The sequence below is a fragment of the Lactuca virosa genome, chromosome 5, assembly GCF_052849685.1.
Source record: "Lactuca virosa cultivar CGN04683 chromosome 5, Lactuca_virosa_CGN04683_v6, whole genome shotgun sequence".
Taxonomy (NCBI): domain Eukaryota; kingdom Viridiplantae; phylum Streptophyta; class Magnoliopsida; order Asterales; family Asteraceae; genus Lactuca; species Lactuca virosa.
This window is the reverse complement of record NC_136430.1, coordinates 8,643,155-8,656,285: the sequence shown is the minus strand read 5'-3', so window position 1 is coordinate 8,656,285 and position 13,131 is coordinate 8,643,155. Positions and strand designations below refer to the sequence as shown.

At 38.4% G+C, this 13,131-nt stretch overlaps 1 protein-coding gene, 1 long non-coding RNA gene and 1 pseudogene across 3 annotated transcripts; 2 read left to right on the top strand and 1 right to left on the bottom strand.

Moving 5' to 3' along the window:
• The first annotated feature begins 269 nt into the window (after window positions 1-269).
• Window positions 270-4,064, top strand: LOC145110783 (isopentenyl-diphosphate delta-isomerase). The gene is made up of 7 exons (XM_079047096.1): window positions 270-494; window positions 1,221-1,389; window positions 1,537-1,879; window positions 1,959-2,043; window positions 2,127-2,213; window positions 2,761-2,997; window positions 3,767-4,064. Exons 2-7 carry the CDS (start codon window positions 1,229-1,231, stop codon window positions 3,841-3,843), a joined length of 990 nt encoding a protein of 329 aa, XP_078903222.1. The 5' UTR covers window positions 270-494; window positions 1,221-1,228; the 3' UTR covers window positions 3,844-4,064.
• A 948-nt stretch (window positions 4,065-5,012) lies between these two features.
• On the top strand, window positions 5,013-5,872 carry LOC145116070 (uncharacterized). The gene is made up of 3 exons (XR_013711856.1): window positions 5,013-5,049; window positions 5,170-5,243; window positions 5,743-5,872. It is a non-coding gene; the product is annotated as an uncharacterized LOC145116070 (long non-coding RNA).
• Window positions 5,670-7,731, bottom strand: LOC145116069 (serine--tRNA ligase-like; annotated as a pseudogene). Its single transcript, XR_013711855.1, has 9 exons — window positions 7,579-7,731; window positions 7,406-7,476; window positions 7,152-7,313; window positions 6,964-7,069; window positions 6,678-6,871; window positions 6,512-6,615; window positions 6,230-6,413; window positions 5,988-6,160; window positions 5,670-5,920 (listed from the first exon to the last, which is right to left on the bottom strand). The product of XR_013711855.1 is annotated as a serine--tRNA ligase-like (transcript).
• Between the last annotated feature and the right edge of the window lie 5,400 nt (window positions 7,732-13,131).

Here is a 13,131-nt window from a genome sequence, read left to right as displayed (position 1 = left end):
TCCAAAGTTTTAAATGAGAAATCAAACATGCTAATTGAAAATTTAGAACCAAATCCAACTTTGTACCCGATTAGAATGCAAAACAAACGACCAATTAATCCATCGGCGATTTTGGTGGCTAAAAATGCAATTTTGGTTTTTTCTTTTTTCTTTTTTTTTTGTGCTATTTTACATAAATAATTAATATTTTTGGCTAAATTTGTAATTTTCTTAATATGTTATATAATTTTAATAATATGACGTAATTTTTTTTTCTTTTATAGGTTAACATTGTACATCGGTCGGAGATGCCCTTCTCAACCGGATTCAGGACCCGGAAAGCGAAGCGAAACAGTTTTCTTCTCTAACTCCGTCGATCCGTTTCCTCCCGACCCACATCCCTCTCGTTATCTCCTCCTCACGTCGACTCTCCCCTGCTCGTCGTTGCCTCCCCTGTGAAACCATCGGCCTGAGACCTTCAATAGACACAGCTACACCGTCGCACCCCACCCCAGGTTTCATTTTTTTTCTGCTTTTTTTTTTTTTTTTTTTTTTTTTCTGAAATCGCCAATTGATGTTGGTTGATTTCTTTTTATCCAAAAGGTTTTCTTTTCCCGTGATTTCCTTCTTCACTTTATACGAAATTTCTGTAGTATATATATTTTTATTAATATCAATCGGCAAGTTCAAGTTTTACTTTGGAATTCTGTTAGGTGATTTCTTACATTGGTTCATTATTGATTTGCTACTTGTTTTCTTTCACTGATTTGCTACTTGTTTGTTGTTCATATATGATTATGAAATCTGATGTGTCCAGTGATCTATAAAAAAGGGAATGTGTTTGGAGGCAAGCTGTTTGATCAAATGCCTGATAGGGATAGTACTTTCTTAATATGCATGTTTTCACTTATCAGTTGTAATATACATGTTTTAATGTTTAACTTTTGAATTTTGATGTTGGTAACTTGGGAACGAACAATAGATGCATGTTTTCTATTAGGTGTTTTTGAATGCTGTTCTTAAGATGATTATATCTTTCTTTGAATGTAATTTAGACACTAAAAAGTGCTTATCAAGTTATAGCTTTTTGACATCGGATAGCTAATCCAAATAGTTTTTAAAAAAAGTAGTTACCATATTAAATGAGCTTTGCCTAGCCAAATACCCTGTTAGTAACAGTGCCTGTTCCATGTTTTAAACATTTAAATTATTATTCCAACAATGACATAAAGATTTTTCAGTTACAAGGATGGCGGGAATAGCTTTGCTTATGGATCTAGTGAGGAAAAATCCAAACGTGAATGGTCAAACCCTACATTCTACCAGTTTATACTCAGCCACGCTTGCTGCCTCCTCCGCCGCCGCTTATGCCGCCACCACCACCCCCTTTGCATCTAGGGCTATATTCGGGTACGCGACCTAATCTAGTTCTGTTTTTCCTTCTGGTAATTTGATCTTAATAAGTAGTATATATATATGGAATTTTCAAGAAATTCACTAGTAATTCCAGTGATTCAGTTAGTTTGTTAATAATGATTGTTGATGTGAGTGAAACAGGTTTGGTGGAAGAAGAGTTGCTTATTGTGATGCTGGTGCTACTTCTCCTCTTCTGACTGAAGATTACCTTACCAGTTTAAGAACAGCATCTGAAACCATCTTTCGACACGATACTTTGAACTACAGAACCAAAGAGTATTACATCGAGCTAAAACCATTGTGGTCTGCTTTTCAGGCGAGATCACTCGCGCTAACATCATTGAGGTCTTTCTTACTTTTTTATTTGCCACTTTTGGCGCCTAATGTTGAAGATGATGATGATTTCTTACCGGGTTCTTCGGACGAGCATCATGTGGACTTGGTTGTACCCTTCAAGAAATCAGTAAAGCAGATCCTTCGTGAAGTAAGCATGAAATTGATGATTTTCACTATTTTTATATTTAGAAACAATAAGTTGATATTTTCAATTTTCATCATCACAGACTAGTGTTGTTACTACTAGACGGGTTCTGGAACGACTTGCTGTTCACCATTTCTCACAGCGTGCAGCATGGAAGCTTCTTAAAGGTACAATCAATCAAATCAATGTCCCCATAACTCTTCTCTTTTCATCCAATTCACTCGCTGATTCTTTTTCTTTCCATGCTTAGATGTTCCCAAGTCTGCTGTGCGCAAAGCTAACAGGGGGATGCCATTTTATACTTACTTTTTTTGTGTCGGTAGGACCACATTTAGAGGTCAGTTTTTAACTTCAATTTTTTTTTGGCTATACAAATATACTATATAATATTATTATAATTGTATATATTGCTATAGATATGGTCTGTGCACGTTTTCATAAAATAAAAAAAAAATTCAGCATGTAGTTTTTAACTTCAGCTCTATGTTGATTCTATTAAATCTTCTTGTGCTTTGTAACCTGCAGATTGCTTCTGTAGAAAAGCTTAATTCAACTCAAAAATCAATAGTATCAGATGAAATTACTATTCTATCCATCATAGATATCATTTTGATGCAAACTGCCATTATGCTTATATGCTTTGCTATGACACCCAAAAAACACACCAAGTTATCTTTAAGCAAGAGATATTTAGCAGTTTTTTAGTGCTATGAACTATTGATAGGATGGTTAGTGTGCAACAAAACTATAACATGATGGTCAGAAAACTTGGTTTCTGAAGTTTCAGGAATTTATGTGCACCATTGGCTTTGTTTTTCAGTTTTTGATGGTTGATTTTTTTTGGTAGCTAGTCAATAACTAAACACATTGATTGGTGTGAGCAGGCCATTTTCTAGGAGTTGCAGCATCATGGGTTGTTCAAGTTGGAATAGAAAGTTACCGGTTTGTGCGTGACATTTCAAAATCTGATGATGATGGTGTTGACCGGGTAGAACAAGTGAAAGGTCTTGGGAAGAAGGTGTATGGTGTTACAGTTCGATGTGGTGCCTCGCTACTTTTTGCATCCATAGGAGCTGGGATCGGTGCCACCCTTTTCCGCCCATCAACCGGTCAATCAGTTGGTAAGCACCAACCTTCATTACAACATTGTATTCTCAAAAATCTACCCATAAAAAACCACTATAACTTTTTAATTGCAACCTACTTTACTGTTTCCACCGATATACCCAATGTACTTTATTTTTTGCCCATATAACAACATGCTTTCATTTGTTTTTTTTTTACTTTATCTTTATGTTTCAACCCATAATAACAACATAAATACATTTCGCTACCACTACGGGTAAAATGTACTTTCTATGCTAGTGCTACATATTTTTGTTAAGTAGGTTGCTATTATCGGTAATGAATTGTACGTGCCTGCTAATATGTGTAAAGAATTCACTTATGGGTACACATTGCTACTATCAATAAAAACTGTAAGCATGATGCTCTATCATTCATCGCTAAAGAAACGTAATTAAATTGCCTATTATGGGTTCATCATTGTCTAAATTGATAAAATGAGTAAAGTACATTGCTATCTTCCGCAATTTAATGTGCTTATAAGAAAAAAGTATAATGTTATAGTTGGAGTGGATAGATTTTATAAAGTAGAACGTCTTTACAGTTGGGTAGGTTGTTTCAAATAGTGTCTTGCTAAGGAAAAAAAAGTATGTTATAACATGACAAAAGGAAACAAAAGTAAGATGCTGCCTATAATAAATATAGAATTAATGAAGTACATTGCTAATTCTTGCATTCAATTGTCATGCTTAATTTAGAAAAAAAAAAATCTTGTTTTTGGAGTTGGGGTTGTTGAGTGATATTGCTGTGTTGTTTGTTTTACAGGGTGTTTGATCGGGGACTTGGCAGGGCCTATTATTGTATCGATTTGTTTAGGCAACGGTTCTCCTTTGGAAGTTTAGATGCTATTTGTTTTTTTGTCAACAGTTGATTGAAGCTCGACTCTTGAGAGAGGTTGAACCTGAATGAATGAATCTTAAAACAAAGGTTTTACTTGTAAAACAATATTGGGAGATGTATCAGTATCTTTGTGAGCATTGCTATGTGCAGCCAACCATTGTAACGAATAATATATATTTTATTTTATTTTTCTTTTCGAGAAGGGATGCGACCTTCAAAATAAGATATACTCTTTGAATTTCTTACAAATTGATAAAATTTGATTTACTATTATTGTTTCGCTGCTTCACTTTTTTTGGCAATGGTCAAAAACAGTGTACGTTCTTTTTTTTTTTTTTTTTTTTTAAACTCATTTCCTATAATAATTAACGTGGGCATTTATAAGATGCTATTTTGGATAAAGTATTTAGCTTTGTCTCATGGTTATTGTGTTGTATTCTTGTATGCATTGGCATTTTAAACATTTTAAATGTTTAAGCTTATGACTTTTTCTACAAATTGTTTTACTTAAATGATGTTAGCCATGAATTTCATTTCACATTTTTTTAAATTCTTATTAAATATTATTATTTAAAATAGCTCTTACGACGTTCAAAATGAATATGGAGTGACAATAACAACACATGATTTTGAACATGGAGTGACAATGACAATACATGACACCACATCTAGACCTAGTGTCGTTGGTGAGGATCAAGGAGTTTTGATTTTTATCCCACCGACTCAATAAAAAATATTAAACTTTAGTTATGTATGTGTAGGTGTATATTACATTATTAATATTTGCCTCAAATAGCTTGGTCCCCTTAAGATTTTTGAAGAGATCCTCTCGGTCACATTTGACATTCACTGAGATTGATCCTCCAAGGCCAGGATCCTGAAAAAGAAAATGGAACCACTCCCATCCCAACCATACATACAACCATGCTGTGATCAAATGAACAACTAATACGTTCACCTTACGTCCAACTGTCCAAGGAGGGCATCAGGTCCATGTGATTGCCCTCCCTATCCATACAATATTTACAAAGGGGGGCAACACATATAGATCAACCACTTCATTCATAAACAAAAATAACATCAATATTAAATTAATTATAGTTAAACAAACAATCAACAACCCATTGTATCTAAATATTAACATGTTGGTTTTATGAAGAGGTGGATGGATGCCCACACTGATTGCCCCACGATCTTGAAATGTAAAGGTAAAGATAAATTTTAAGAAAGCTAGTTGGAAGTTTTGTTGAAGCAATTATTGGTATGCATATTTCGGTATATGTTACAAAGTTGCCGTTGCTCATGGATGTAACATTTCTTTTATGTAGGAAAACGTTTTCCAAAATTAATAGCATCAAGTCAAGTCAGAACAGGTAGCAAAGCTTTTGAGAACTATTGTAATGTAAGTAACATTCACCAAACAGTTATACCATTTTTACACCAAAATAGTATTACTTTTAGTGCAAGTGTAATTCATCTCCAACATATTAGAGCCTCCATAATAGTATTAGTAGAGCTTGTTTTCTTAAACTTTTTCAATACATATAAGCACCAACTCATCAATTTAAAAAGCTCCAAGAAAACTACTCTATATGATATCAGCTTATTTATGGAGCCACCAATTCGTATGAGAGTTTTTTCATCAACTTATGTATGGGAACCACCAATTGTTTAATTGTCTTTTGTATAAGGTGAATATTAACACTTGATTGTACCATAATTTGTTAAAAATAAATGAGGTTAATCAAGATGAAAAAAATCAATTATAATAAACAATAATAAGAAACTATAAATAAAAAAAACAAAGTCTTCACCATTAAATTGATTAAGCTGTTGATAACTTAAGTATTTGTTGAAGCAGCAACTCTATGGTTTTGATTTTTTCCCTTTGGTTTCTTTAGTAGGAGGAGGAGCTTGGAAAGGGATGAACGTCTTCCCACCCATGAATGGCTGTAGCACTTGAGGCACTTCAACACCATCTTCCCTCTGGTAATTCTCAAGAATGCAACACATAGTCCTCTCCGTTGCTGTGAGTGTGGAATTCAATAAATGGCAGTATTGTTTTGTTTGTTCATTGCTCTGCACATCCCAGAATCACCACTTAATAATGAAATAAACAAATACGATTGAAAAAATAAACCCAAACCTTTTTCTGCCCAAATCTGATCTCCAACTTTCTCGACTGGTAATCAGTGCAATTTGAACAAGACACAAGTTCTCTGTAAGTGCTGGATGCAGGAAACCATGCTTCCAAGTCATACTTCTTTGCTGCAGCATCATTTAGTGCACCAGAGAGACTATATGATACGGCAATTTCAACTGCAGTTCAAAATTAAAATATATCATATCATATATTTAAAGGTGAAGAAAATAATAATTAGTAACTACCATTTGGTAAAACTCCTCGGAGTTTTTGATCATCTCCTCGTGCATGTCCCATGAGTCATTGCCATTAGGACTGGTGATACAAAACTGTTCAACTTTCTCAAACTGATGAACACGGAAGATTCCAAGAGTGTCACGGCCATGTGACCCAGCTTCTTTCCGGAAGCAGGACGAATATCCAGCATATCTGATCATTTTTCCAACCAAAAACAGGATATGTTTTTCTTTACTTAAAAAAATTAAGACAGTAAATTTTTTCTGCAAATTAAAGGGTATTATTATTACCTTAGTGGTAGCTGTGTTGGATGAATCCAGTCATCTATGTGATAAGCACAAAGTGGTTGTTCAGCAGTAGCAATCAGATACTTGTCATCTCCCTCACCTGTTACCTATCAAAGAAATTCATGACTTTTTAATCTTGAATATTTTCCACAAGTATTTAGTTATTTACCTTGTAAAGTTCTTCATCGAATTGGGCTAATTGAGCACACTTTCCCATTATATCTTTCCTCATAAAGAATGGAGTTTGCAATGATGTGAAGCCCCTTTTCTCGAGAAAATCAAGACCAAAGTTTATAAGAGCTTGATTTAGACGCACACCATCTCCTTTCAAATAAAATCTTCTACCACCAGCTACATTAGCACCTGAATATAACAAAAAAAGATTTCAATTTGCTTAGAAGACATGTTAAAAGAACCCAACTCAGGTGAATCAAATAAACTGTAATATAAAACACCTCTTTTCAGATCTGCAATTCCAAGAAGTTCCACAAGCTCGACATGATTTTTTAGTTTTGGCTCCGTTCTTTTCTCCCCCCAAGTGCGGACAACAGCATTATTTGCCTACCATGTACAAAATGCATAATGGAAAAGAGATACACACATATTTATTATTTAAAGAAACAAGAAAGGAAAAAATGTCCACCTCATCATTGCTAACAGGAACAGAATCATGCACAAGATTCCCAACCACCTCCAATTTTGAATATAATGCTGCACGGGCTTCCTGAACCTCTGCATCTTTTTTTGCAGTTGAGTCCTTGTTTTCCTCTGTATTTTTTATCATGGAACTGGCATCTTCCCCAGCCTTCAGATGAATTTAGTGTTAATAAATACTGTAAGTTCATCATATGGCATATGCTAATGAAAGACAAGATTTTCAAAGATAGAAAGACTTACAATTCTAAGTTTAGCCACTTCTTTGTTAATCCTGTTAAAGTCTTTGCCCAGCTGTTCAAGCTCAAACTGACCTGTAAATCAAAAAATGAAAAGAATAAATAAACCAAATGGTTCCTGAGTTATGTAATATATAAACACAAAGATGAATCAATCAAATTCAAAATGAAGCTTACGTTGTCGCCACTCCTTGTCAAGATGAATAATTTCATCAATAATCTCTACATTTGCAAACCTGCGGCGTTGAGACTCGCGTATAATTTCTGGGTTGTTGCCCTTTTCCTCCCTAAATAGATTTATGTCCAACATGTTTTCTCCTTCTTTCTTGCTTTCTGGTATAAAGGTTGACATGGTTTAAGAGTTAAAAACATACATATTTACACCAAACCCAACCCACACATAAAATCAAACAACCAACTCATCCTCTTACAACTAAAACAAAAACAGCCTATGTAGTTTGTAGTGTGCATCTCCAATTCTCATTTGTAACTAAGATTTCATATCTAAACATGACACTTCTCTAAAAAAAATAAAATTCTGTTGGGGTATATCATATATGTAGGCTGTAGCTAATATACACAAAATAAGCAGACCAGTCACTCAAATGACCAGACAGATTGACCAACATTGTGTATGTGTATATGCATCATATGTATGCGCAACAATATGAATTAACGTATATGTACCGGATTCAGCCATAACGAAAATAAAAAATACATTACATTATTATATTAAACCATGATGGACATTTAAAAAAAAATGGTAGATAATCAAACAATCTTCTAGCATGATGCTTAGTTGCTTACTGCATCTTTCCATGGACAGAATTACCTATCTAAGAATATTTTTGTACTCCAAAGTCTAAAGTGTATCAACCAATATAAGGCCAACAAGTAAAATTAGGCACATGACATTCAACCTATATAATACTATCACTTGCATAACCAACATATAGTTCTGGAATGTTTTTGATTTGTAGATAGAGAATAGCGGTGAATATATACGCTATGTAGCCATAGCGATGAAAAAAAAATACTAAGTTTAAATTATAATCAATAAATAAGCAAACAAACCATGATACTAGCTAAAATACTTGATCATTTTAGTTTTAAGGACATGTTTTGATGCAAACTATGATCAATGGAATTAACTTCAGTTAAAACTTATAACTTAAAATGATCAATTGAGTCAATTCATACTTATACAATCAATGAAACTTATACTTGCTCAATTGAGTCAATTTTCGGTTACTTTCAATAGGGAAAATTACAAGAAAAATCTTAGGAAAAAAAATGAAAATAACATTAAATAATCAATTGGAAGTTAATATGTGTGAATGGCATACTTGCAAGTACTTCAAGAGTTCAAATGATCAATTTGATTTAATAGAAGAGTGAATCAGAGAAGCTTAGAAAAATATAATAATCATAAATATAAGAGTGAGAAATAGTGAAAGCATTTACATGAAACATGATCAATAAAACATGTATACATATTATAGAAAGATCAAGCCTGAACTACGTGTCTCATGATACCTTCCACGTGTCTCAGTTGAGGAAGTGTATAGCCGATGAGTCGGCAGTGGTACCATTGGAGGATATTCAGGTGGATGCAAGCCTGAACTACGTGGAGAGACCAGTTGCGATCGTGGATCGAAAGATCAAGGTTCTGAGGAACAAAGAGGTGCCCCTGGTGCAGGTTCAGTGGCAACATCGGAGAAGGTCCGAGCTGACTTGGGAACCGGAGCTATTGATGCGTGAGCAACATCCAGAGTTGTTTGCAGAGTAAGACTTCGAGGGCGAAGTCTGATTCTAGTGGGGGAGAATTGTAACATCCGGATTTCCAGGTATTATATTTTATCATTTATTTTGGAAGTTTAAGGAGAGACTCGACGAGTTGATGCGTAGACTCGTCGAGTAGGGTCGCGATTTGCTGACTGGGTAAATGAGGGGACTCGACGAGTCGCTAAGGTGGACTCGGCGAGTCCGCGCTGTGGATTGAAACCCTAATTCCCCGGGTCTGAGCCCTATTTAAAGGGCTTTATAGCCTCCATTTGCGGCTACCTGTACAGAGAGAGTATCCCTTTCGATCTTGAGCGTGTTGTGAGAGAATTAGAGCTCTTTTGTTCATTTTGGGTGTGATTTAGCTAAGGAGGAAGGGTTTCCATCAAGAAGGGGGCAAGAGGACTTCATTCTAGAGAGCTTTCAGCTTGAATCTTCATCTTTGAGGTATATATTCGAGTCTATTCTCGTATTTTGTTATTATAGTTGAATCTAGGGTTTCTTCATGCTTTATTTAGCTTGGATCTAGAGTAAGAGAGGTCCCATGGTGAAATGATTCATAGATCTGGACCCTAAGAGGTCCAGAGGGTCCCTTCCATTCGGCTTTATGCCTTCCCCTTGGAGTAATGAACTAGAGTTGTCATGAAATGAAGGATTTCACCCAAATGAGCATAGAGAACCTTGCATGAGTGCCCAAGATTCGACCTTTACGAGATTATGGGCTATAGGGAAGCTAGATCTATGGATTGGAGGAACAGATCTGACCTCAGAAGGTCAGATGAATGTTGTCATGGGAGCAACTCGCCGAGTCCATAAGTAGACTCGACGAGTCGAGTCGGGGTTGCCCCGCGATTCGTTGCCGAGTAACTCGACGAGTGAAGAGGGAACTCGTCGTGTCTGAGAGGTTTAAAAGGATTCAGAGAACCCGCATGGACTCGCCGAGTCACTCGTGTGAACTCGACGAGTCTGGTCAAAGTTGACCGTTGACTGGAGTTGACTTCGTTGACTTTTAGAGTTTGGTCAATGATTGGTCTTATGAGCCATTAGAAGGGTAGAATGGTCTTTTACCCTTCTTAGAGAAATTATAGAGGAGGATTAGCCTAGCCTTTAGAAGTGTATTAATTAGAGTAATTATTTATGTGATTAGGCGGAGGCTAGTGCAGTATTTCAGAGTACGAGGTCTTCCGAGTATCCGAGGTGAGTCTTCTCACTATACTTTACCTAGAGTGGTAATCAGAGTTAGGTGTCAGTGTATTTGCATGCTATTTATGTGTTGTAATTTGATGTGATTTGTGATATGCATGATTCAGAGTTTACAGAGTTAGGACCAGTGGGTCCACAGAGTTAGGGCCAGAGGGCCCATAGAGAGTTACACATTGACCAGAGGGTCAAACAGAGTTATAGCCTTGAGTGGCTAATATGTGTTAGAGTGGTATTTTGGGGAACTCACTAAGCAATCATGCTTACAGTGTTATGTGTTATGTGTTTCAGGTACTAGTGACGATCGCGGGAAGGCGCCGGCATGATTCGTACACACACGCGGAGTTTTATATGTTTTGATCTTGAGATTTTTATAATAATTATGAATGGAAACGTGTTTTGAAAATGTGAAAAATTGTTTAAATTTTTACGGTGTTACAAGTTGGTATCAGAGCCTTGGTTTGAGGGATTCAGATGCACCTTCGGGCGTATCTGAACTCAAACTGAGGATTTGAGGAAAATTTTTGATAATAAAATAATTTTCAAAGAGTAAGAGAGTTTTGAGACAAACAGAGCAGAGCCGTGTGTATGATCAGCCAGCGCCCGAACGGTGATTTCCCAAAAATACCCTTACAATAAGTGTTATGAGATATGTTATGCTATGATATATGATGAGTTATGTTATGCATGCTAGAGTAGACTAGGTATTCTTATTAGGACTAGAGTGGCCTGATTTGTGATGCCTTAGTCTAGGAGTTTTGCTGCTAGGGAATCTTGAGAGTGATTAGATAGCAGCGAGGAGTTTATGAGAGATCTGCTAGAGAATGGCCTATGATTATTGAGAGTAGAGTACTTGGGATTTGGGACTCTGGGAGGAGGACTTGGGGTGAATGCTGATGCGGTGTGGACAGTAGTATTGGGCCCGTACTACTGGAGACACCGGATCAGTGCGCAGTCCAAGTAAGAATCTTTGGGGTACCAGAGGTCAAGTAGGGTTGAGTTATCGAGTGTGAGTATACTCGAGCGAGTCCCTGATATTTCTTATGTTGTATTTCAGAGACATCATGGTTGGGATACGCCACACACTAGAGAGCAGCGGTGCTAGTGATGAGGACATCCGTAGGATCATTCATAAGGAAGTGGCTGCGGCCATCAGGGCAGAGATACCAGAGATGTTTGAGTCTATCAAGACCGCGCTGATAGAGACTTTTGACGAGCGATATGCTGCTCTTTCTGATGCTGCTGTTGCTGCGGCCACCGCAGCTGTAGCTGCGGTTAGACCGCAGGGTGGTGATGCGTTGCTGTTCCGGGAGTTCAGCAACACAAAACCACCAGAGTTTGATGGGACGCAGGATCCGATTGCGACGATGAGGTGGATTTCGGACATTGAGGGGTGTCTCTTTACGTGCTCATGTCCAGAGCATTTGAGGGTCCGGTTCGCGCTGAACCAGCTTCGCTTGGGAGCGAAGGACTGGTGGAAGTTTGTGACGGCACATTATTCGCCTGCTGAGCTTGCTGCGGTGACCTGGGAGAGGTTCACCGCTATGTTCCTAGATGAGTACGTTCCCCAGGTGGAGAGGGCGCGTTTGGCCCAGGAGTTTCTGACCCTCAAGCAGGATACCGAGTCTGTTACAGTGATTACGAGGATGTTCCATGAGAGGGCGATGTTCTGCCCAGAGCATGTGTCTTCCGAGCAGGCACGTATGAGCCGATATCTGAGTGTTTTGAGGAAGGATATACGAGAGTTCGCGGCGAACTCGTCGTACCGGACATTTGCCGAGCTTCAGGCAAATGCTCGGAAGAGGGAGATAGAGCTGGAGACTCAGACGAGGGAGGAAGCAGAGTCTCAAGGGAGGGATCGGCGACCGGCACAGTCTCAGCCGGCAGCCAAGCGGGCCAAGCCCGCCGATTCGAGATCAGGGAGCCAGAAGGGTCGCACTTGTGGCAAGTGCGGCAAGAGTCATGATGGGGTGTGCAGAGCAGGGTCTTGCTACAAATGTGGCAAGGAGGGGCATATGGCCAAGGATTGCCCCAAGGGCTTTGCAGTCTGTTTTCACTACAACCAGACCGGACACCGGAAGGCAGAGTGTCCGCAGTTGCGAGGGTCAGCACAGGGAGCATCTCCGGGATCTGCCCCTGCTGCAGTGAGAGCTACTGATAGTCGGCCAGTGAAGGCCGAGGCACCGAAGGCACGGGGGAGAGCCTTCCAGTTGACCGCGGAGGAGGTCCGCGCAGCGCCCGATGTTGTGGCTGGTATGTATTCTTTCATGTATTATTTTGATGTTGAGATATTGTGCTTATATTATGTTATGCGTAGGTACTTTTCTTGTGAATTCTGTACCTGCCTTGGTGTTATTTGACTCGGGTGCGAGTCGGTCTTTTGTATCTTTGGCTTTTAGTCAGCACATCAGTATTAGTCGAGAGGCATTGAGTCGACCTCTGAGAGTTTCCATAGCTGACGAGAGGGCGGTGTATGCCACAGAGGTGATCCGAGGATGTGTACTCGAGATTTTCGGCGTTGAGTTTCCGATTGATTTAGTTCCTATTGCGATGGGAGATGTTTGTGTCATTGTGGGCATGGACTGGTTGAGCAGATTTGGAGCGGTTATCGACTGCGAGCGGCAGCTGGTGACCATACGAGACCCTAGTGGGGGAGTTCTTAAGGTGTACGGCGAGGGTACGCGTTCTGGGTCAGCATTTTGTTCGGCCGCTAGAGCGAGGCAGAGTCTACAACGGGGCTGCAGTGGG

What these genes read in the sequence shown, in the direction of transcription:
- LOC145110783 (XM_079047096.1), top strand. Translation starts at nt 1,229, where the DNA reads ATGGCGGGAATAGCTTTGCTTATGGATCTAGTGAGGAAAAATCCAAAC. An exon ending in GCATCTAGGGCTATATTCGG is followed by an intron (nt 1,390 to 1,536) that starts GTACGCGACCTA and finishes TGAGTGAAACAG; the next exon opens with GTTTGGTGGAAGAAGAGTTG. An exon ending in AGCATGGAAGCTTCTTAAAG is followed by an intron (nt 2,044 to 2,126) that starts GTACAATCAATC and finishes TTCCATGCTTAG; the next exon opens with ATGTTCCCAAGTCTGCTGTG.